This window comes from Dipodomys spectabilis, unplaced genomic scaffold (assembly GCF_019054845.1).
Source record: "Dipodomys spectabilis isolate Male_0828 unplaced genomic scaffold, ASM1905484v1 ptg000136l, whole genome shotgun sequence".
NCBI lineage: Eukaryota > Metazoa > Chordata > Mammalia > Rodentia > Heteromyidae > Dipodomys > Dipodomys spectabilis.
Window position 1 is genome coordinate 6,187,718 of NW_024870813.1, and position 22,568 is coordinate 6,210,285.

General features: G+C 43.8%; 1 protein-coding gene across 3 annotated transcripts in view; it reads right to left on the reverse strand.

Moving 5' to 3' along the window:
- Positions 1-848: 848 nt before the first annotated feature.
- Sh2d4b (SH2 domain containing 4B) overlaps positions 849-22,568 on the reverse strand; it is a 53,933-nt gene continuing 32,213 nt past the window's right edge. For 2 of the 3 annotated variants that reach the window (XM_042690346.1, XM_042690344.1), the window contains 2 exons: positions 6,021-6,241; positions 849-1,127 (listed from right to left, as the gene is read on the reverse strand). In XM_042690346.1, the coding sequence (XP_042546280.1) occupies positions 1,035-1,127; positions 6,021-6,241 (314 nt within the window). In that variant the 3' untranslated portion in view covers positions 849-1,034. The remainder of the gene's footprint in view (positions 1,128-6,020; positions 6,242-22,568) is intronic. The other variant, XM_042690347.1, reaches the window with a different exon arrangement.

The window sequence follows — 22,568 nt, forward strand, 5'->3', positions numbered from 1 at the left end:
GATCAGCATATAACATGAATACGGAAAGTACCCTAGAGAGGAAAGGTCCCTATAGTGTCTAAAAACCATCCTTAAGTTCATAACCTTCCCCAATTTGGGGACACATCCATAAGAATACATGAAAGCCAGGTATCAATTGCTCATATCTGTAATCTTAGCTACTCAGAAGGCTGAGATCTGAGAATCATGGTTCCAAATCAGGCACAGCAGGAAAGTTTATAAGAACCTGATCTCCAAAGAACCACAAACAAGGCCAGAAGTGAAGGTATGGCTCACGGGGTAAAGTACCAGCCTTGAGTGAAAAATCTAAGGCCCTGAGTTCAAGTCCCAGCACTGACACATTTTAAAAAAAGAGTACATGAAATAGCTGGTTAACATTACTAAATCAGGGTCATAATAAGATTCGAAGACATAGGAAGGTGACAGAAGAAGTTGAATAAGGAAAGTAGCACAAAGTCAATCATCAGTCCTGGCCTGAAAGCCTTGGGTAATCCCAGTGGTCTTATCAATGAGGGCAATGAACTCCATGCAAGACGCAGTGTCTGTGGACTCCACACAAATCCTTCATTTTTACGACTTTATAAAGAATGAGAAAGGGGAAATAACTTACTAGAAGTCATTACTGACAAGCATTGGAAAGCTCTCCAAAATGCTTTCATTCAACCATCATTGACTGAATATCTACCATATGTTAAATTCAGAGTTAGGCACTGAAATCCTTTCGGGTTGTTAAAAACTGACCCGTGCACTCAGGGAGTTCCAACAAGGGCAGCCATGACCAATAGGCTTTGTCTTCTGCCGCCATCACTAGACTCTCCCTGAAAGGGCTACGTTGGTTATCAGCCATTTCTGTTCTGAGCTCCACAATGGGAACAGTCACACAAATTTCATCTATGCACATTCCTTGAGATTGATTCATGTATGAGTTCCCCTTGGATCTTCCAGAAGGCTGTAACATTTAAGTTGGAAAGTTTGCCGAGTTTTTTTTTTAAGGATGCCCAAAGGAATCCAATTCATAAGGGGAAGAAAAAAAATCATTCAAACAACAGATGGTAGTCTGGCGGGCTGTCTCTCTGCCCACAGGGTTCCTGCAGCAGCTCTCCTCCTGAAACGGTGATGATTTCCTCCTAAAATAGAAGAACAAAAGGAAAATTCACTTGTAATTATGAAAGTGGTTTAAAAAAAAGTCACCTCAAAGAGTCTGCCTCAACATCCTGATTCCTGCTCTAAGAAAGGAGCCCTTCAAGTACTGGAAAATCAAAGACATTGCTGGGCACTGGTGGCTCACACCTATCATCCTAGCTACTCTGGAGGCTGAAATTTGAAAACTGTGGTTCAGACTCTTCAAGACTCTTGTCTCTAGTTAACCAACAATAAGCTACAAGTAAAAGTGTGTCTCAAGTGGTTATGAGCAAAAAGCCAAGTGACAGAGGTCCTGAGTTCAAGCCCCAGAACAAATTATTTATATATATACATATATAAGTATATATATGTATAAACACATATGTGTATATACACATATATACATAGATATACATAGATATTTACATATATATCTATGTATATATTTACATATATCTATATAAGCATATGTATACATATATGTATATATGTACACACACACACATATAAAATTGTTTTATATATAGTGCCAGTCCTGACAACATAGAATTACAATATAGAATGTATGAGTGTGTGTATGTGAGTTATGTGTGTGCGTAGTGTGTGTCTTATGCCAGTCCTCAGGCTTGAACTCAGGTTCTGAGCAGGTATTGTTCCTGAACTTTTTTGCTGAATGCTAGTACTCTACCACTTTAGCCACAGCTCCATGTCTCAAATTTTGGTGGTTAATTGGAGGTAAGAGTCTCATAGACTTTCCAGCTTTGACTGGCTTTAAACTATGATCCTCAAATCTCAGACTCCTGAGTGACTAGTATTATAGATGTGAGTCACTGGTACCTGGAAACACTTTTTTTTTGCCGGTCGTGGGGCCTGAATTCTGGGCCTGGGCGCTGTCCCTCAGCTCTTCAGTCAAGGCTAGCACTCTACCACTTGAGACACAGTGCCAGTTCCAGCTTTTTCTGCTTATGTGGTGTTGAGGAATCAAACCCAGGACCTCACGCATGCAAGGCAAGCACTCTACCACTGAGCCACCTTCCCAGCCCTGGAAACACTTTTTAAATAAAAAAATAGTAGGAGGGAGGCCAGCGACAAAGGAAGGATCTTGAAAACAAGATAGAAATAGATGGTCTAGAGACTGAATGTAGAATTAAAGCTAAAGTTGAAGTCATGCTGAAGATGAAGATCCAACATGTTAACCTCAGATAGATCAGGAAATGGTAGGAAATATCCTATGATACCCCCTTCCTGGATAGACAAAGGACACCCCTAAAGTTCAAATACTCTCATGCCAAAAATAAGCTACTTATGGTCAACTCCAACCCCTAGAGCATGAAGAGACTGGGTTGGGGGTAGAGGAAGAGAAACTGGGCAACCATGAGTAGACCAGAAATTAAAGTTGGAATATCACATCATAAATGCAAAATTTATAAATATTTAAGGATCACTATGACTATAAAAGAAAGATGCCAAAGTCAATCATAGAACTGATTCCTAAGAAAATACCAAGTTCATAAAGCAAACAGAAGGAGCCTTTGAGAGCTGTGCATGAACTTTCTCAACAGAATAAAATGAGTCATCCATGAAGCAAGAATGGGCATGACATTTTTACTGAAATTTTTCAGTGAAAGAACTAAAAAGGCATCATGGACATAACTGAAGAGCCATTGAGAAGCTGAAGAAATGACCGGATCAATAAGAAAGATATCCAAATCAAAAAATAGACAGCAGATATGAAGAGATGGCTTCCTGCTGAAGAAGAAATCACAGTGACCAGTGAGTATATGAAAAGATCCTTTGCTTCAGGGGAAATCTGAGAAATGCAAGCTAAACAATTGGGAGACACAGTGTCTGCTCACTGACAGGGAAAAAATAATCATGAAATCACCAATAAATCCTCAGCGCTGGCAGCAGTATAGGGAGAAAGCCTGATACGGTTTTGGCAGGAACGTAAACTGGCATCATGCATTGGGAGGGCAATCTGGCAGATCTTTGCTAATTAAAATGTGCCTACTTTTCTTTCCAGCAAATCCAGTTCCAGCAATCCATCCTAGAAAGTTACTACTTGTGTGTCCATAGGGAAGGTGACACATGCATCGTGCAGAGGGCTCTGGAGCACCGTTCAAGGTCGTAAGAAACTGGAAGCTGCGAAATGGGTGTGAGGGAGGAATGTAAGTGATTAAGCTGTGATTCACATTGATTCCTGGGGACCTCGTGCATTTACAAGGATTGGCACTGTACGGACACCCAAAGATCTCATAGACACATCTTTATAACAGCCGACGCAAGTGTTAGGTGTTTTGTTCCAACACATTACAAAATAATATCTCTGGGATGGCAGGCATGGCTCAGGTGGTAGAGCACCAAAGAGTGAAAACATCAGATACCAAGTTTGAGTCCCAATCTTGGACTAAAAAAAAAAAAACCATCCTATTATCTCATTGAAACTGCACAGTGAACTCAAGAGAAGACTTTAGGCCAATATTCAGACTTTAAGTAGTGGCCTAAAATCATGCTTTATAATGATGTTAGGATTTAAAGCAGTGTTCTGATTCTAAAGACCAGGCTTCCACACACTTAATTTCATGATTTATTAATCATGTTTTAATATAGAAAGTTGCTGAGCTGTAAATAAAGAGTTATCTGATTTCTGTGAAAAGTGATTTTAAAAAAATGCATTCCCTTATGTCCATAAGTTTTTAGATTAGTTCCCAGAAATTACCAGCAAGCTGGAGAGGAAGGACAGAAACAGAGATTTAACATGAATGAGGCTTTCACCTGGTGTTGTGTTTGATGTTTCTTACAATGTAATCAAGAAGACAATGGTGTGATTAAAATTCAATTTATAAGAGATCTCCATGTGGGCACATATGATACCTCCTCGTAGTGCCAGAAATCCAATGGTCAGTCTCAAAAGAGTTTACATTTGGAAGAGAATAAAAGGCTTCACAGCTATCTGATCTGGCCTTCCTTCAGAGCCCTGCCCTGAGAGACAGGCATTTACCCTTTGCCTGAAATACTTTCCGGAACAAGAAGCTCATCATTGCTAAAGGAGCTTGTGATAGACAGGGCAAACAAATATTGTGGCACTGGCAGGGTGCACACGTTGTGGACTGACAGCTGCAGCTTAACTCCTGGTTCTAGCTGGTGTCAGCCGCCAGACCAAAGCCAAGCTTTTCAGCCTCGCTGGCATTGGCTTTCTGAACTGTGAGTGGGCTAATATGCTGGGGCTAACATCCTCCCTAATAGAGCTTTGAGATTACATGAGGGCAAGGAGTGAAGAGCAGGCGCAGTGTCTGACTCATCTTCTGCTTGCTCTGGCTTCTCCCAACACAAGGAGACAGCTGATCCTGGTTACTCCCGATTTCTGGGCAGTGGTCTATACCAGGTATTTGTGAATGGGGAAATTTTCCTTCCTCCTTATCTTTCTTTTTTCGTTTTGGTTTTGGTTTTGGTTTTGGTCAGTTGTGGGGCTTGAACTCAGAGCTTGGGCACTGTGGCTGAGCATTTTTGCTCAAAACTAGCACTCTACTACATTGAGCCACAGTTCCACTTCTTGTTTTATTTTTGTTTTATTTTGAGTGGTTAAATGAAGATAAGAGTTTCACAGGGACTTTGTCTACCTGGGTTGGCTTTTGAGCTGCAATCCTCAGATCTCAATTTCCTGATCTCAGCCGCCTGTATAGCTAAGATTACAGGCTGGAGCCACTGGCACTCAATTTCTTCTTCCCTATTTTCCTACCTTCATTCCTCCCTGCTTTCCTTCCTCTCCCTCCTCTTCCTCCTTCATTTTTCTTCTACCTGTTCCTCTCTGGCTCTCTTTGTCTCTCTCTTCTGTCTCTGCATCTGCCTGTGTCTGTCTCTCTGTCCTCTTTTCTCTTTCTTCCCCTCCATCTATCTTTATTTCTTCTTTGAAACAGTTTTTCCTACTTTGCCGAGACTGGCCTTAAGCTCATGACCCTCCTGCCTTAACTTCCCAAATACTGAGATTACAAGCACCACCACACTAGGATGAATGGGTAGTTTTCTGTGGGCTTTACACATAAGGGCAGGTTCAGAGCTGTTTTTCAGGCCCTGGTAATATCCATAATGAGATAAAGTTACCCGTCTCTGAGAGTCCCTGTTATAGCAAAAGCCCAGGGCTGGGAAGGTGGCTCAGTTGTAGAGCGCTTGCCTTGCGATGCATGAGGCCCTGGGTTCGATTCCTCAGCACCACAGAAGCAAAAAGAAAAAAGCCGGAAGTGGCGTTGTGGCTCAAGTGGTAGAGTGCTAGCCTTGAGCTGAAGAGCTGAGGGACAGCGCCCAGGCCCAGAGTTCAGGCCCCATGACCAGACCCAAAAAAAAAAAAAAAAGCAAAAGCCCAATAAGCAGAGTCAAACAATTCTGTGATCCTTTCTCCATCTTCAGAGCTCAGGTAGATGCTGGAGACTTAGAGACACCATCACTGTCTCACTAAATATTAAATATACCCATTTGCCTGGTCTTAATGATTTGAATTCATTCTCCCATGTCTAGATCATCCGCTCTCTCTAGTGTGTCTTGCCACACTCAGAAGCTACCAGAGGCCTGGTGTAAGGTATCTTTCAGGTGACATTTCCAAGATTGAGATACAGACTTGGAGGAAGGATCAACCTACCCAACCCTTGTTGGTGACCACAGGGAGCACTCAGGTCCTCAGATGAGAAGCAGCCTAGGGACAGGGTGACAGGTGCAGCTGTGAATCACAGCCGGAGACAAAGGAGTACACTGGGCCTGGACAACCTTGGGTCTCTTCTGCCCAAATGTTCTATAGCTATGAGACTGGCAGCCCATGCTGGGCGCTCACAGCCTTGCTTTGGCTCTCTTCAACCCAAGTTTCTGCCCCTGTCATGCCCAAGAACACCCTGAGGAGGGCTGGCTACCTTGTGGAAATCAATGAGATCTGTGAGGGTGGCGTGACGATTGGGGTCCACTCCCAGGAAGCTGTAGAAGTCCCCAGAAGCATCCACGAGGAAATGCTTGAAGCCCCTCTGCAGGCGGTAGGAAAGGGTGTACCCCCAGATTTTCTCACTGACACGGACCAGAAATGCTCCTTCAGCCATGTTCTCCAGGAGCTCCTCTGCATCTTCTCGGCTAATTATTCCTAATTTTAGAAGGAAAATAGAAGTCAATAGGTTCTGCACCTCCTTCCTCTTTTTTTCTCTGCTCACCCCTGCCCCTCACTCTGTGGCTCTGCCCATGAGCCCAGTTGTGCTGTCAGAGCTATGAGAAGGACAAGGCAGACAAAGGACTGGGTAGAATTTGATGCAGAAGGGATATCTTGATCCAGGGAAAACAGCCATGAACCCAGTCTCTACAAGAACTTGAGTTGAAGCCTGGCATTGGTGGCTCATGTTAGCTATCCAGTAAGGCTGAGATCTAGGGATCATGGTTCAAAGCCAGCCCAGGTAGGAAAGTCTCAACTACAAATGAACACCAAAAAGCCAGAAGTGGAGCTGAGACTCACTCAAATGAAAGAGTGCCAGCCTTGAGTGATAAAGCTAGAGAACCAGCCCTGGACCACGAGTTCAAGCCCCAGTACTGGAACAAAAACAAAAAAAAAAAAGAAAGAAAAAAGAACTTTTCTTAAGCACCCTTCTTACAAATAAATCAAGAATAATTTAGATTGATTGGCGATGCAAGGAATTAGCAATGAACTAGAATAATAGCATGTATCGATTACAAATACAAGTCAGCCAACACCACGCTGTGGAGGGACGGAGAGCCGACTTTGATGGGTTACACCCAAATGACTGATGGTGGCCCCTGCTCTTACCAACCTGGTAGTCTAGGTGAGAACCTAAAATCAGTACTTCCCCTTAAGGCATACTTCCTCCAACCACCCATGCACATTGGGCATGAAGCTTCTTAGTTTCACAACAGGACATTTCTGTTCTGAGAAAAGAATCCATATAGGTGTCACCACCATAGGCAATGAGGTCTTCAGTCTACTTTACTGTACAGAAGCCGGATCTAGCCTGGAAGTGTTTCTCAACTGGCAGCAACCCCTGGAAATGCTGTCAGGGAGAGAACCACGGTCTTTGGGATTATATAGGACAGGCCTGGTGTCTGCGAGGCCAAACTGCATGATGGGGAGGAGAAAAGGGAAGCCAGAAGAGGTAGGTCTGCTCCCCCAACTCTGCCCTCTGCTTGGTTATGGGATCTTCTAGCCCAACGCTTAATTTCCCAATGTCTTTTGACATTTAACTGATCATCACCTATCAAGGCCCATGATGGCTTTCCCGTCAGACACAGGATTCTCTGAGGGTATTTGTGAAAATGTTGAGCCCCGTGTGATGAACTGTAGTACACTGACCCTACACACACACACACACACACACACACACACACACACACACTTGTTTGCTCTCTGTCACACTCAGGAAGATGGCATGCGCGTGCCAATACTGGGTTTGAACACAGGGCCTTGTGCTCTCAACTGGCTTTTTCTGCTCATGGTGGGCACTCTACCACTTGAGCCATACCTCTACTTCTGGCCTTTGGCTGGTTAATTGGAGATAAGAGTCTCACAGAGCCAGGTATCAGTGGTTCATACTTGCAACATATCTACTCAGGAAGCTGAGATCTGAAGATTGTACTCTAAAGGCAGCCCCAGCAGGAAAGTCCATGAAACTCATATTTCTAAATAAACATGTATTATATATAATATACAGATATATCTTATATGTGTGTGTTCATAGACATATATAAGAAATTATAAAATAATATTCATATATTTATATTTCTAGAATGTGCATGTTAAATCACCTAAATTAACCACTAAAGGCAGAGGTTGAAAGTGTATAATCTCTAAATAATGAAGGTCAAAAATAGGATGAGAAAAAAATAAATTTTCAATAAATCATGAAAAAGCAAATAACAAAAATAAGAATGCTGCACTTCTATCCAATTTTGAAGTTCACAAAACTGAATGCGATAGTGTCTGGAAGTTAATAGGCAAGCAGTACAGAAATCAGAAGGAATGATGGTTAAAAAAAAACTGGAGCCAATGATAGCACCCCATGAGAGGTGAGAACTGATCCACTTCCCAGCCCATTGCTGCGTCTGCTCCTCGGGCTTTCTTATGCTCTTCACAGATGTGTATGCATACATTGTACACATCCAATATTGCCAGACCTGGTAGCACACACCTGAAGTCCCAGCTCTTTGGGAATCAGGGATACAGCTATTAAAATGATGAAATACTTGCTAAAAATTGAAGAGTTAAACTTGAAGAAAAACCCTAAAACCAGAAAAGACTGGACTATGTTTCCAAAAGATTGCCAATCATTTTCTTATTTTTTTTCTTTTTGTTAATTATTATTTTAAATCAATATATAAAAAGTATATAGGCTGAGTTGGGTACAGTGGCCCAAGCCTAGTTCCTTGGGAGGCAGAGATTTGGGACATCATGGTTCTAAACCAGCCCCAGTCAGAAAAGTTCAAGAGACTCCATCTCAGCTAATCTATGGAGATCCTGGCACATCTGTCATACCAGCTACAGGAAAGCACAAGGATCATAGAACAGACCGGCCCAAGCATAAAGTGAGACTTAACCTTAAAAACAGCCAATATGCTAAGCACCAATGACTCACACCTGTAATCATAGCTACTCGGGAGGCTGAGATCTGAGGATGGTGGTGTAAAGCCAGCCTGGGCAGAGAAGTCTATGAGACTCTTATCTTCAATTAATTGCTGAAACAGCTGGAAGTGGAGCTGTGGCTCCAGTGGTAGAGCACTATCCTTGACGAAAATTGTTCAAGAGCCCAAGCCCTGACTATAAGCCCCAGGACTGGCACTCAAAAAATAATAACCAATGTAAAAGCAGGCTAGGTATGTGGTCCAAGTGATAGAATGACTGCCTCCAAGCACAAAGACATGAGTCCAGTCCCTCATACTGGCCAGTGCTATACATATTTGTATAATGCCAAGTGATATTTTGACTCAAGATTATCTTTGAGCATTTTTGAAATCACTAACATGAAATAGTGATCCAAAGTAAGATGAGATTCCCTTATCAAAACACATAAATTAGACATTCCATCTTTTGCATAACCTTCAAGCAACAATTCCAGAGTGTGGAGATAGAGATAAAGATATAGAGATGGACCAAGGTGACTACCTGGGAGATGCCAGTATGGTAAACTGGAGAGTTTTCTCTTGCAGAATTGACCTGTAAGCCTCATTACCTGGCAAAGCAGGATATCTGCCTGCATCCCTGGTCATTTCCTACCAAATGCCAAAAGCACCTCTCAGTTATGACAGTCAAAACTATCTGTAGACATTATCAAAGGAAGTCATGATTACCCAGAAAGAAATTACTGCATGGATACCATCCAGGAGCCTCTAAGGCATGTTGATAACTGAACAAGAAAATTTACTCTGTATTTTATACTGTAATGTATAATGCTACTTATGCAAAACCATGGCTTCCATCAGGTACCTATGGCTCATGCCTGTGATTCCAAGAAGCTGAGAGCTGAGGTTTGCAGCCAGCCTGGGTAGAAAAGCCTGTGATGAGACTCTTCTCTCCAATAACCACCAAAAATCCAGAAGTAGAAATGTGGTTCAAGTGGTAGAGTACCAGCTTTGAATGAAAAAGCTAAGAGACAGAGCCCAGGCCTGAGTTCAAGCCCCAGTATCAGAAATATTTTTTAAAAAATACCATACCTTCCATCATATCTTTACAATCACAAGATCTATGACCACAATAGTCCCATCTGTTACACACACACACACACACACACACACACACACACACACAGTATCTTCATGTCTACAAGAAGTATCTAGAATTGAGAGTATTATTCCATACCCAGCATGAATAAGACATAAGCATATGCCCACCACTATGCTAAGAAATTTATAAGCACTAGTTCAATCAGTCCTCGTAATATCATCACATCAGTATTTCTTTTTTTTTTTTTTTTTGGTCATGGGTCTTGAACTCTGGGCCTGGGCACTGCCCTCAGCTCTTCAGCTCAAGGCTAGTGCTCTACCACTTGGGCCACAGCACCACTTCTGGTTTTCTAGTGGTTTATTGGAGATAAGAGTCTCACAGCCTTTCCTACCGGGCTGGCTTTGAACCGTGATCCTCAGATCTCAGCCTCCTGAGTAGTAGGCGTGAGCCACCGGCGCCCGGTTCACATCATTATTTCTATTCTCATCGTTTTACAGTGGAAAACAAAGCTAAGAGAGATTGAGTCAAACTAAGGGATAAGGCTGGCTCAAGAGAAAGAGACAGAGTCAAACAGAGAGAAAGAGAGAAGAGGGAGGATTGGAGAAGAGATTAAGTGGCCAAACCAGGAGAGAAGAACATGCTTCTAATTGACACTCATATTCGTGTGTGTGTGTGTGTGTGTGTGTGTGTGTGTGTGTGTGTGTGTGTGTGTGTGTGTGTGTCCTGGGACTTGAACTCAGGGCCTGGGCACTGTCTCTGAGCTCGAGGCTAGCACTATACCATTTGAGTCACAGCTCCACTCTCAGCTTTTTAATGGTTAAATGGAGTCTCACAAACTTTTCTGCCCAGGCTGGCTTCGAACCACAATCCTCAGATCTCAATCTCCTGAGTAGCTAAGATTACAGGCATGAGCCAACTGGTGCCCACCAAAGTCTATATTCTTTTTCTTTTTAATCTTTAAGTACTTGTACAAGGGAGCTGCCATTTTAACAAAGCAGGTTATGAATATGATACACCTTGACCAATGTCATGCCTTTCAACATTTTCATCCATCATTCCCCAATAAACTCTCACTCTTCTTAATTTTATAGGATATACATTAGATTCGTGGCTACATTCTCCCCCTCTTCCTGTCTTCATTAATCCACCCTTAAAATGTTGTACAGAGGGGTTACAGTTACATGAGTAATGAGTTACATTTCATAGCAAGCATCCTCCTTTGTTTTCCCCCTATCATCACTTCCCTTCCCACCTCCTCAACTCCTCCTGTCTCCCCCACCCCACCCCACCACACACCCTGCCATTGTAAAGTTCCTTTTCAACATAGTATCCTATACATCTCATCGTCATAATGGGTCAGGCTGCATCCCCATTTAAGCATTCTCCAATATCTCTTCCCCTCCCAAAATTACAAAAAAAATGTATATACAAGGTGCAGAACACCGAGAGTTCCCTTATCACCCAGCAATCCCATTTTTGGGCATATGCCCAAATGATCACAAACAAGGTCATACCAAAGCTACCAGCACAACCATGTTTATCACAGCATTATTTATCATAGCTACAATATGGAACCAACCCCAATGTCCTTCAGTAGATGAATGGATCAAGAAAATGAGGTATATATATATATATTGTATATATATGAATTCTATGCCTCCATCAGAAAGAATGACATTGCCTCATTTGTTAGGAAATGGAAAGACTTGGGAAAAAATTACATTAAGTGAAGTAAGTCAGGCCCAAAGAAACATAGGTCCCATGGTTTCCCTTGTTTGCAATGACTAATACATGTCCAGGACAGGCAGAGAAGGTCAAAGGCTATGCACATATGACCACGTGAGATAATGTTAAGCAAAATGTACCCCAAGACAGGGACACAAATGTTTTTTTTCTTTCTTGCTAGTGTTTTTTAATGTACTTACTGTGTGATTCTTTTGCTTCTTTTGTATGTTCTTCCCCTGACTTTGCCTTTTTAAGGAATTACACTCTTAGAGTCTTCTTTCAAATCTACCATATTTCAGTTAGTACATTCTTCTTATTAGAGTGGATAGTCTGTTTTCCTCAGGTGCAGCCCAGACCCAGTGCCTTCCATGCAGGAGCTCCTGGAGGAACACGTGTATGTGGTATGGATGGGCCTAACCCACTCTCTCCTCAGGCCTGCTGTGCTCCAGGCATAAACCAGAAGGGCTCAGGCAGGAAGTCTGTGGAAACCACTCAGTCACCTGCTATTCAGGATGAGCCAAAGACAATGAGCCAGTGGGCATTGACCACAACCAAACAATCAATACCCAGAAGGTCTAAGTTTGGTCAGAGGCTCCACACAAGTAGTGTGGAGTAGAAGATGAGCAGTGAGTATAAAATCTGCAAGCAGAAGGCACTGGGTCTGGACCAGGGAAGATTCTGGAACCAACCTTCCATAGATACAGAGGTATGACTTCCCTTAATCTTCCAGCCTTGCTGGAACTACAAAGACCCTCTGCCCTCCATTCTAGGCACAATTTCTGCTCATAGATTTTACAGTCACTTCTGCACACCCCACCCCAGGATTTCCTATGAATGCCAAACTCCAAAGATGATCTATTCCATTATATAAATGATGTAGTCTTTGTCTAAGCTATGATCAACATCCTATAGGTAATACTTTGAGTCATTTTGGGCTTGCTTATAAAATCTAATACAACATTTTTTAAAACCATGCAACACGATGATGTTCATTGTACGTTCAACCACTGTAGGAGCTAACTACATTTTCCATCCTCAGTTCATTGAGGGATTGGCAGATGTGAAAGTCATGGATATGACTGTATCTATCACTTTGCTGAAAGCTGACACCAAAGCTAAACAAGTCTGGGTGGCCTGCCATTTATGGCCTACCCTTGAACAAGTCCTTCTCTCTTTGATGATGAGAAGGACTCACATTGATACACACAAGCTCTTGGGCCAGATTAAGTGAAGGACTGCCCATGGGAATCCTGGATGATGGCACTACAATGTTGGTGACTTCTGGGTAGGACACAAACTCAGTTGGCTTTGGTCTTGGTCAACTTCAAAGGTCGATGGCAACTGAATACAGCTGTAATAGGACACCAAGACAAACACCAACTATACAACCCTGAGCCCTTGACAAGGACTAAAAATAGATGTGCAGAGCCTGCTTGCTGGTGTGCAGGACTCCATTGATGAAGCCTTCAAGAATGTCCAATGCTACAGCGCCCCCTTTTGGGTATCTACAGAACACGACAATGTAGAAATCGAGATGGGCCTTGCCAAGAGAAGCCTCTATTCATCCTTTATGTGTTGCATCTGGATGTTGAGAGAGCCGGGAGTACAGAAGGCCCAGCACACAAGCCCTCTACCAACATATCACAGCAGCCCCTCAGTGAGAAGCCAGCAGCTCCTAGCCACCACCCCCCCCCCACTCAATTCTTACATCAGACTGCTCTCTGATGCCTTCCTTAACCATCTTGCGGGATCCCACACACATGCCCTCAAATAACACCAACAGCTTCACTGATAAAATATTTGCCCCTTTGCTGCTAATCAATGGCAGCCCCAGATGAGAAAAGGTATTTGTGCTTTTAAAAGTCGCTGGGTTCTAATGGACCCACAAATCACACTCTAGCACCTCCTCAGAGATAACCAGGTATCCGTCCCCAGTCCCCTCCTCCAACTCCATTCCAGCCCCTGAAACCATTAGCTTAGCATTGAACCTGAGCCACCAAATGAGCTCTTATGATTTCTCTGTTAGCACTTTATCCTCAGAAGAAGAAAAAAAAAACAAAAATGTAAAGAAAGAAACGCAAGCAAGCCAAGCACCACGTTTCCCTTTTTTTATGTGTCTCAATTTATCTGATGTGCGTATTTCTTAAAGCCTTCACTGCGGCTTCGCCTCATCAGCTGACAATTCCTCCATTACTGCTTAGCTATTTCTCATTCATTTTTGTGACTTCCCTTTCTTTGTTATTGCCATACTTCCTAGACGATGTCATTAAAGAGGCTGGAGTTATTAAGCTCTTCATTCGCCACAGTTTCTCAAAGCATCCTAAAGCCACGGAGAGTGTGATAAATGAGTTCATCTTTTATCACCCCAAATGAAATTTCATCATGGTTAAACTGCTGAGACAAGGGTTTCACTGGACAAGCTTTTTGGTTCCAGGTATATTTATGCGCAAGATCAACCCTACACAAGTCCACAACTGTCCAGGTTCTAATTGCTAATGCCACTTGGGCCAGTCAGCCTTCTGTCATCTTAACAAATACGCAAGACAATCAACTTATAAGGAATGAAGATTTATTTGGGCTCATGGCTCTAGACTGTGACCTGGCAGACCCAGTGCTTTCAGGCCATGCATAGAGAAGCTGAATGGCAGTGGCAAGGAATACATGGTAGAGCAAGACTGCCTGCCTACAGCCGGGAAATGAAAGACAAGAAGATTCCATGAGGTCACCATCCCTCTCACAGACATGCTAGCAATAACCTGAAGACCTCCCACTAGACACTAACTCTTTTTTGTTCTTTTTTTTCTGTGCCAGTCCTGGGGCTTGAACTTAAGGGCCAGGGCACTGTCCTTGAGCTTTTTTTTTTTGCTCAAGGCTGGCACTCTAATACTTGAACCACAGAACCACTTCCAGGTTTCTGGTGATTAACTGGAGATAAGAGTCTCATGGACTTTCCTGCCTAGGCTGGCTTCAAACCCAAGATCCTCATATCTCAGCCTTCTGAGTAGCTAGGATTACAAGCCAGGATCTACCTCTTAAAAGTTTCTGATGCCTCCCAACAGTACAACCTTGAGGACTGATCCTTTACCATACAGTTATTCAGGGAATATTCCAGACCCAAATCCTCATGGTAACATGATTTCTGAAGCTAGCTACATAAGGATCCTGGGATACAACCTACTTCAACTGAAGATGTAAATTTATATGATTATTTGCCTAATGCTAATTCCATACTACACTGGCTACTTGCTAGAGTAGAAGCCTGGTGATTTTTCTCTCTATAGACTGGTCTTGACTGGTCAGTCCTGTTGACCTTCTGACAAGAAAACTGTTCATCTTCTTTTGCTTTCAGTCTATGCACTTCCAACAGAGTGTACTCTGCCTACTCCATTCCAGGATGCAATGTGACTCTGGCCTGTCCAATCACACATTACCAACTCCCAGCCACCAGGCTTGGTTCAGGTATGAGTACCTGGCCAAAATCAATCCACCAATGCAATGATTGGGACTAATCTTGGGGCTTCTGGGAGAAAACATGCCCTCCCTGCTGGCTGTATTTGAATTGTGGAGAATGTTGGCACCCTACCTCTGTGTGATGATTGATTGAGGATGAAAATAACATAGCAGGTAATAAGACTCAAAGACAGAAAACAACAACAACAACAATCCAGGGGCTGAAAGCTTGTCAAGTACCTTGGATCAAGCAAAGCCTGAAGATAGACCTACTTTTGTTTCTTTTCAATTATATGCGCTGAAAACGTCTCCTTTTGTTTATATTGCTCTGTAGGGGTACTTTCCCATTGTTTCCCAGTGAGCATAAGTTTTGTAAAGGTAGCAAAGTGGTCAGTTCTGTCTGCCATTTTATGTCCTGTCACTTAACATCTGCCTCGCCCACTACAGAGCTTGCTATTAATAATCGACTAGTTAATACTTTTTAATTCCTTAATACAAGAAGCCTCTTCCCAGTGTCCTTGTCCTGTTAGCTTAACAGTCCCGAACACTGGCAGCTGCCTGCTTGACTCTGACTATTGCATAAGAATACCTTGCATGGCAAGCAGCCATCCACTCCCCCAGCTGGGGAGTTCTCCAGACGGCAAGAACTATCAACAGCAGCCCCCCCCCAGGAGCTTTCTCTTCTACTAACGTGCCCTGTGCCTCTTTAAACCCACATCTCTGGACCCAGGTATCATCTCTTTAATAGCCTCCTTTTTCTCAAGACAGAGCTCAAAACACTGAGAAACGATGGCTCTGTTCTTCCATCTATTCCACCCCGCAACCTCTCTTTTTGAAAAGGCACAGTTCCCAAGTCATCCTTTTAAATGATTTCTATTCCTTTCCCTTCCCTCAAGCACTTTTGAAGCAGTAATGTACACAGGGCGTATAAGGATGGGAGCACATTTTGGATCCTAACAGATTCTAACCTTCTCTGTACCTTTCTAAATATGGCCAGTGTAAGAAGGTTCCTGTCCTGCTTTGAAGCAATTACTCTGCATAGAAAAGGTCACCCCCATTGGCAGGCTTCCTGCAGATTGTACCACCTAGGTGGATGGGGCATGCTTGCTACCCACTGGATGTGTGATAGAAGAAGCATTAAGCCAAGAACACCTCACCAGCCAGGGCCCTGTGGCTCATCCCTATAATTATAGCTACTCAGGAGGCTGAGGTCTGAGGATCACAGTTCTAAGACAGCCTGAATAGGAAAGGCCGTGAGACTCTAAGCTCCAATTAATGACAGAAAAAGCCAGAAGTGGTGCTATAGCTCAAGTGGTAGAGTGCTAGCCTTGAGCAAAAGGAGTTTAGGGATAATGCCCAGGCCCAGAGTTCAAGGCCCAGGACTGGCCAAAGGTAAAAATAAAAAACACCTCTTGGTAAGAAATGTACACATTATCCTGCCCATGTAACTGTAACTCCTCTGTACAGTATGTTCACAAATAAAATTAAATTAAATTAAAAAATAAAAAATAAAAAAATAAAAAAAATAAATAAAAAAAAAAAAAAAAAAAAAAAAAAAACACCTCACCGGACTGCAGCTGTCTCCCTACTTAAGCCCAGGTGAGTCCCACTCAGGACCCACTCCTAGCATCTGAGCAGAATCCCACAGGAATAACTCACCAATAACTCCATTCTCGATCACATAGTCCCATTCTGTGCCAAGCCCTAAAGGCAAACAGCACTACAGCCAGTGGATTGCTGCCAAGCCAATAAACCATGGACCATATTGCAAGTGTTCTCTATAAGTAAAGTTCCAGAAGAGAAATGGGTTCTGAATGAGCCAATGTTCAGGCAAAGGATGCTCTTAATAATTTTAAATACATGCTGAAGTCCACAAATATATTTTTCTCCAAGTTAAGACTGTATGCACTGGCATTTCTCAGGAGTACTTTTATATGACTGAAAGTTTTTTTCCCCTATTTCCTGGAAGATAACAATGAGCAGAGAAGAAAGAAGGAATTGCTTTTCCTTCACTTGTTTTGGTAGTGTTGTGTCCTAGTACGAAGGCCTGGATACTTTCACTTTGCTCTTTTTGTTCAAGGCTGACACTCTACCACTTGAGCCATAGCTCCACTTCTGCTTTTTAGTGGCTCCTCAAAGGTAAGAGTCTCATAGACTTTCCTGCCCAGGCTGGCTTTGAACTGCAATTCTCAAATCTCAGCCTCCTGAGTAGGTAGGAATACAGGAATGAGCTTCCCGTGCCCAGCTCCTTCACTTGTTTTAACCTAGACCTGATTGGGAAACCTATAGTCCCAGAGGAAATCCAGCCCCAGTCCCATCTCCCTCACTTTGTTTACCAGAAGAGGTGGAGTTGTGGGCAGTTGATGCCAGACTCCAGAACCTGTCAGTCCATGCATCAATTTGGCTCCTTGTAAAAGACAAAATGCTTTGTCACCTGGATTTACAGGTATCCTGTAAAGCCAGTTTCACAGGTGAGGAATTACAGGTCACATACTCAGGGTTGCATAGCCATTTGGATTACACTAGGTACTTCTAAATATTTGAGGAAAGGGGAAGAAGTGCAAATCCAGGTGTCATAGTCATTCTCAACCCTCAACTAGAATCTACCTAAATTAACTAAGAATGTCTTACCCAGGAAAGGAAAAAAAACACCACCCTGGGATTGTAATAGATTGTATTGTTGGCTCCCCAACTCCACCTCCTTTTATGTACAACTTTGAAGCTCCTCACAAGAAAAGGACAGAAGGTGTTTTTCCCACCCCTCCAGTCTGTGACAAATCAGGGCCAACAGTATGAGGCAGTCAGGGCAGTGCACTGCTTCTAAGACTTAGAAAGCCCTACGTGCTGCCAATCAATCTCTGGGCCTGTTGCTATCACCATGAGAAGGGCAGGCTGGACCAAGCCCAGGGGCTCCTGGAGGGGCAGGAGAGATCCATGGTGGGCCAGCTAAGAGGTCCTAAGGTGCTATGCTGGCAAGACCAGAATCCCTGCCGACCAGCAACAAACTCTCCCTAACAGGCTGGTACAGGCTGCCTGTGGGCTGGTAAGTTCCTTATTTCTGGGGGCTGGGAACAGAAGGAAGCTGAATATCTGTTTTTCCAGACTTTGGCGTTTGAAGAACAGATAATGTTATGAAAAAAGAAAAAGTCTCCCTCTTCTTCCTCACTTCACTCATCTACCCCTCTCCTCTTGGTCTCACTCCTCCTCTTGCCTGTACCCCTTTCCTGGTGCTTATTTTGACCTATCATTTCTAAATAATTAAACTATTTGAGCTCTCCATAGAGCCTTTTACGAATCAGTTAATTCCTGTGTAACCACTTGCCTACCACCCAACATGTTTACTCATAGATTTAGAGACACATTCATTGTAGATATCACAAAATTAAGAAAGGTAAGAGCTGAGGCCAGCGTCTCACACGTGTAATCCTAGCTATTCAGGAGACTGAGATCTGAGGATCATGTTTTAAGGCCAGACTGAGCAGGGAAGTCTGTAAGGCTCTGATCTCCAATAAACCACCAGAAAACCAGAAGTGGCACTGTGGCTCAAGTGGTAGAGTGCCCACGTTGAGCTGAAGAGCTGAGGGACAGCGCCCAGGCCCAGAGTTCAAGTCCCATGACCAACAAAACAGGAAAAAGAAAAGTGAGGTAAAAGGGTAGGTTGAAGTGGGATGAGAAGGTTAAAGGGGGTAACACCAATCAAGATGTATTGTATTCATAAACTGCCTTGTTAAATGGCATCTCCCCTGTACTACTTAAAAGATAATTTTAAAAAAATTAATGTCTCAGGAACAACAAAAACCTGCTCACATTTTGACTTTCCCAGTGAGGGCAATGTTGAAATGTAAGCACTCTTCACTGTCACTATCCATTGACAAACGGTAGGACATCTTGACACTACTGTTGAAAGAAGGATGGAATCATAGAATACAGCACAGTCCTTTTTTAAGGAAAGTCGCTTGGTCATTCTCCACACGAGACTTGACTGCTAAATCGACTCCCATGTCTTAGCCACTTTCCTTCCATCTGTGTGGTAGGACCTGCAGCAGAACACGAAGTCAACTGCATGATTTCTGACACAGTTTGTTCTGTGACATAGAACTTACTACTTTTTTTTTTTCATCGACCTGCAAAATAAAGCTAAAGAAACATTTGGACACCTCTATGCTTCCTGATTCCATTGGCTGCCATGAGCACCTAGGAGCAAGCAGTACAGTGCCAACCTCCTCCCTCCACAGGACATTTGAGCTGCACTACAGGTGTCAAAGGTGCTATGCAGCATTTCCATGACAAGAAAAATGCATCCACAAGAAGGAAGGTGGTGATGATGTGCAAGCTCTCTCCAGGGACACAGGGACACACACACACACACACACACACACAACATGACAGAGGTGAGGGGCAGGAAATGCCCAGAGCCAGCCCCAGGGACTGCCTGGCTCAGTCCCTTATGAGTGTTGACCATCTTCTCACTGAGTCACAAAGAGCCACTCCATCCTTCAAGTGGACATGTGGCGCCCTGGTGAATGGTCATTATACTAGATTCCACCGTTGATCCAAACCATTGACAACCTGGTGGACTCTGGCTGATGAAATGTTAGCAAAAGTGTCAGGTGTCACTTCCATACAGAAGTTTTAGGGCCATCTTGTGACTCAACAAATTTTCACCAAGTCTGATAGACGAGGCCCCTCCTCTGTCTGAGGTCTAGATTAACTTCCACAGCCACCCCCCACCCCAAGAGGCATTGACACAAAGAGTGAAGGCCATTGAGCCTTTGGGTATGCTTGTTACTGAGCCTAACATGCACATGATGACCTGCACAGTGAAGGTGCTAGGACATAGGGCCCAGCCCCTATTGAACATCTAGCCAATAGAGAAGACAAGCAAATCTCTTACATGTGGTTCTGGATTTTCAGATTGTTCCTAGTCTCTGAGGAGATGCACCCACCTCCCAGGGCCCAATTTGAAGAAGAAAGGGCTATTCTATGGAATTAGGAAGTCTGGGATCTAATTCCAACTCTCACCCTTCACTTTTGCCCTCAGTCATTCCTCCCATGGCACCAACTGTGGTGGGCACTAAGGAAAACAGATAAGGTCCTTAGCCTCCTGTGCCTACTACATTCAGGCGAGAGAAAATACAGACGCCAATGGAACAAGCAATTTTAAGGAAGTGAAAAGGTTTGATTGAGAGGAACTGAGAAAAGCTGCTTGAGGAGAGGATATTCCAAGTGAAGAAAGCAAATATATCAACCATGCGAATAGCTTGAGGGAGATAGCAAAGGGGGAGCAGAGCTATCACAAGGGCAAGGGGTCTGTGACAAGAACTGATGACTTATCTGAGGAGCAGAAAGAAGGCTCCGGGGCAAGGTGGGCAGAAAAGGAATGCTAGGATGAAGTTGGGGTGGGGTGTAGGCCTTGTTACCTAGCGGGGCTGCAGGATGGCGTTTACAGTCCACTGCATGTATAAAAGAATGCAGAGCACTGGGTGCCAGGAGACTGAAAATGGAGGATCACAGCTCAAAGCCCACCAGGGAAGGAAAATCTGTGAGACCCTTATCTCCAATTGACTGCCAGAAAGCCAGATGTGAAGGTGTTTCTCATGTGGTAGAGTGTTAGCCTTTAACAACAACAAAAAAAGCTCAGAGACAGAGCCCAGTCCTTGAGTTCAAGCCTCAGGACCATAGTTGCACATAAACAAAAGGAAAACAGAGGAAGCAGGGAAGAGACAGGATCTGGTTAAGGTGAAAATCGTCTTAGGATGCTGTGGAGAATACACCATTTCAGAGCCAGAATAGTAGGGAGACAAGAAGGCAGCCCTCTGCTTCCTGGTGGCTGACCCTTTTTTTTTTTTTGGTCAGTCGTGGGGCTTGAACACTGGGTCTGGGCGCTGTCTCTCAGCTCTTCAGCTCAAGGTGAGCGCTCTACCACTTGAGCCACAGCACCACTTCTGGTTTTCTGTTGGTTTATTAGAGGTAAGAATCTCACAGAGTTTCCTGCCCAGGCTGGCTTTGAACCGCAATCCTCACATCTCAGCCTCCTAAGTAGCTAGGATTACAGGCATGCGCCACCGATGCCCAGCTTGGTGGCTCACCTTTGTGGGCTTTGACAGTTGTGGGAACCCTAGAGCCCCATGAGAGCTATGTGTGGGTGTAGCTGTGTGAAGGATGATTGGATGGTGTGTGTAGAGAAAGCCTGAAGCCAGCGGATGACTGCTGCTGCATGTTAGCTCTGTTGCATGCTTCAGAGAAAAACAACCGAGACACAGGATTCGGAATGCTCACCATTACACAATGATCCCATCCAGAGACAGGATGAGTGCTTCCTCTTTTGTGTGCCCTAAATGTCTACTGCCTCCAGACCTCCAGTTATCTACCTCCTGGAAGGTGCCCTTTGTTCTGTAAACCCAAACTACACCAGGCTAATGTGTACTGTATTCTCTTACCAGTTAAAAACTGAGGACAAGCCTGGGCACTGGTGGCTCATGCCTATAATCCTAGCTACTCAGGAGGCTGAGATCTGAGGATCTCAGTTCAAAGCCAGCCCAGGCAGGGAAGTCTGTGAGACTCTTATCTCAAATAAACTACTCAGAAAAAGCTGGAAGTGGAGCTGTGGCTCAAGTGGTAGAGCGCTAGCCTTAAGCACAGAGTTCCAGGACAGCACCCAGGCCCTGAGTTCAAGCCCCAAGACTGGCAAAGAAAAAAAAAAAAAAAGAGGACTGGCCCTCTTGGTGGCTCATGCCTGTAATCCTAGCAACTCAGGAGGCTAAAATCTGAGGATCAACATTTGACGCCAGCCCAGCCAGGAAAGTCTGTGAGATTCTTATCTCCAACGAACCACCAGAAAACCAGAAGTAGTGCTGTGGCTCAAAGTGGTAGAGCACTAGCCTTGAGCAAAAAAAGTTCAGTGCCCAGGCCCTGAGTTTAGCCCCTATGACCAACCAACCAAAAAAAAAAAAAGAACTGAGTAATCTCAGGTGCTCACTGAATCTGTCCCCTGGGCTCTCTCCTGCTTTTCTTGACCATATATGTCTTGCATATATTTTCTTGCATATATGTCTAGACTAATCCTTTTCAATCTCACTGCATCCATTGGACAAAATTTGTCACCTGGACCAACAGTGCCACTACCTTTGTGCCCTCTGGCAGTGCTACCTATGCCTAAATTGCCCCATTTGTGAGCTTGTTGCCTGTACATCACAGCTCATGTGCTCTTCGGGCTCCTACAGGTGAGGGTGAAGTACAAGTGACCTTGCCCTGTCTTTTATGCCTCCTTCTGTGCACCATTAAGGCCTTCACTGAAACCACAGCCATGCCCAGAGCTTACCTACTACATCTTCCCTCTGCCAACCATCTACTAACCAAGATACCAGTTCTCTGGGGCCAGCAATGGTTCTGGGATTGTCTTTCCATCTAGATAGAAGGGGGAAAATATGCAGAGGCTAGCCAGGAAATAGCAAAGCAGTTCTTGTCACCAGGACAAATGCAGGAGAAATACAGGCAAAGGTAGAAACTAGCCAAGCTTCCAAGAGACTGGTAGGTGGGACAGAGAGACAAGTAAAGTCAGATGGATGATCATTGT